At 54.1% G+C, this 824-nt stretch overlaps 1 protein-coding gene across 1 annotated transcript in view; it reads left to right on the plus strand.

Annotated features, from left to right (window-relative positions):
• Positions 1-8: 8 nt before the first annotated feature.
• The window catches only part of PSMA1 (proteasome subunit alpha 1), a gene marked incomplete at its 5' end in the record, with an annotated part of 8,689 nt that continues 7,873 nt past the window's right edge, over positions 9-824 (plus strand). Inside the window, one exon of the mRNA XM_017727343.1 lies at positions 9-143. Within this exon, the coding sequence (XP_017582832.1) occupies positions 9-143 (135 nt within the window). The remainder of the gene's footprint in view (positions 144-824) is intronic.

Raw genomic sequence — 824 nt, forward strand, 5'->3', positions numbered from 1 at the left:
GGGGGGCGGGAGGCAGCGGGCCCGTGAGTAAGCAGTTCCCGGGCCACGCGGGGCCGCGGGCGGGACTGGGCCTCGCTGCCGGCGTGAAAATAAATGGGAGCGGGGAGCGGGCCCTGCTTGGGTCCTGGAGAAATACTTCCGAGGTCCTGTGAGGATCCGTGTAAATATCTCTCCAGGGGTCTGGAGCATCTCTGTTACGAGGAGACTGCGGGAGCTGGGCCTGTTCAGGCTGGAGGGCAGAAGACTCAGAGGGGATCTCGTCAATACATACAAATATTTCAGAGGCGGGCTAAGAGGATGGTGCGAGACTCTTTTCAGTGGTGCCCAGTGGCAGGATGAGGAACAGTGTCCATAAACTGACACAAAAGAAGTTTCACCTCCACATGAGGAAAAACTTCTTAGCACTGAGGGTGGCAGAGCACTGGAACAGGCTGCCCAGGGAGGTCGTGGAGTTTCCTTGTCTGGCGACATTCAAACCCACCTGAATTTGTTCCCGTGTCACCTGGTCCAAGCTCGCCTTCCTTGGGGAAGGGGGGTTGGCCTGGATGATCTCCAGAGGTCCCTTTCAACTAACAGCTTGACAAAAGGAACTTAACAAAGCAAGAACTTATTCACAGAAAGGATGATTATTGGAATGGGCTGCCCAGGGCGGTGGTGGAGTAACCATTCCTGAAGGTGTTTAGGGAATGACTGGATGTGGCACTCAGTGCCATGGTCTGGTTGACAAGGTGGTGTTCCGTCATAGACTGGACTCGATGTATCAGAGATCTTTTCCAGCCTTATTGATTCTGGGATTCTGTGGAAAGAAACAGGATTTCCTTTGG

Source organism: Corvus brachyrhynchos, unplaced genomic scaffold (genome assembly GCF_000691975.1).
Source record: "Corvus brachyrhynchos isolate BGI_N302 unplaced genomic scaffold, ASM69197v1 scaffold542, whole genome shotgun sequence".
In the NCBI taxonomy this organism is placed as follows: domain Eukaryota; kingdom Metazoa; phylum Chordata; class Aves; order Passeriformes; family Corvidae; genus Corvus; species Corvus brachyrhynchos.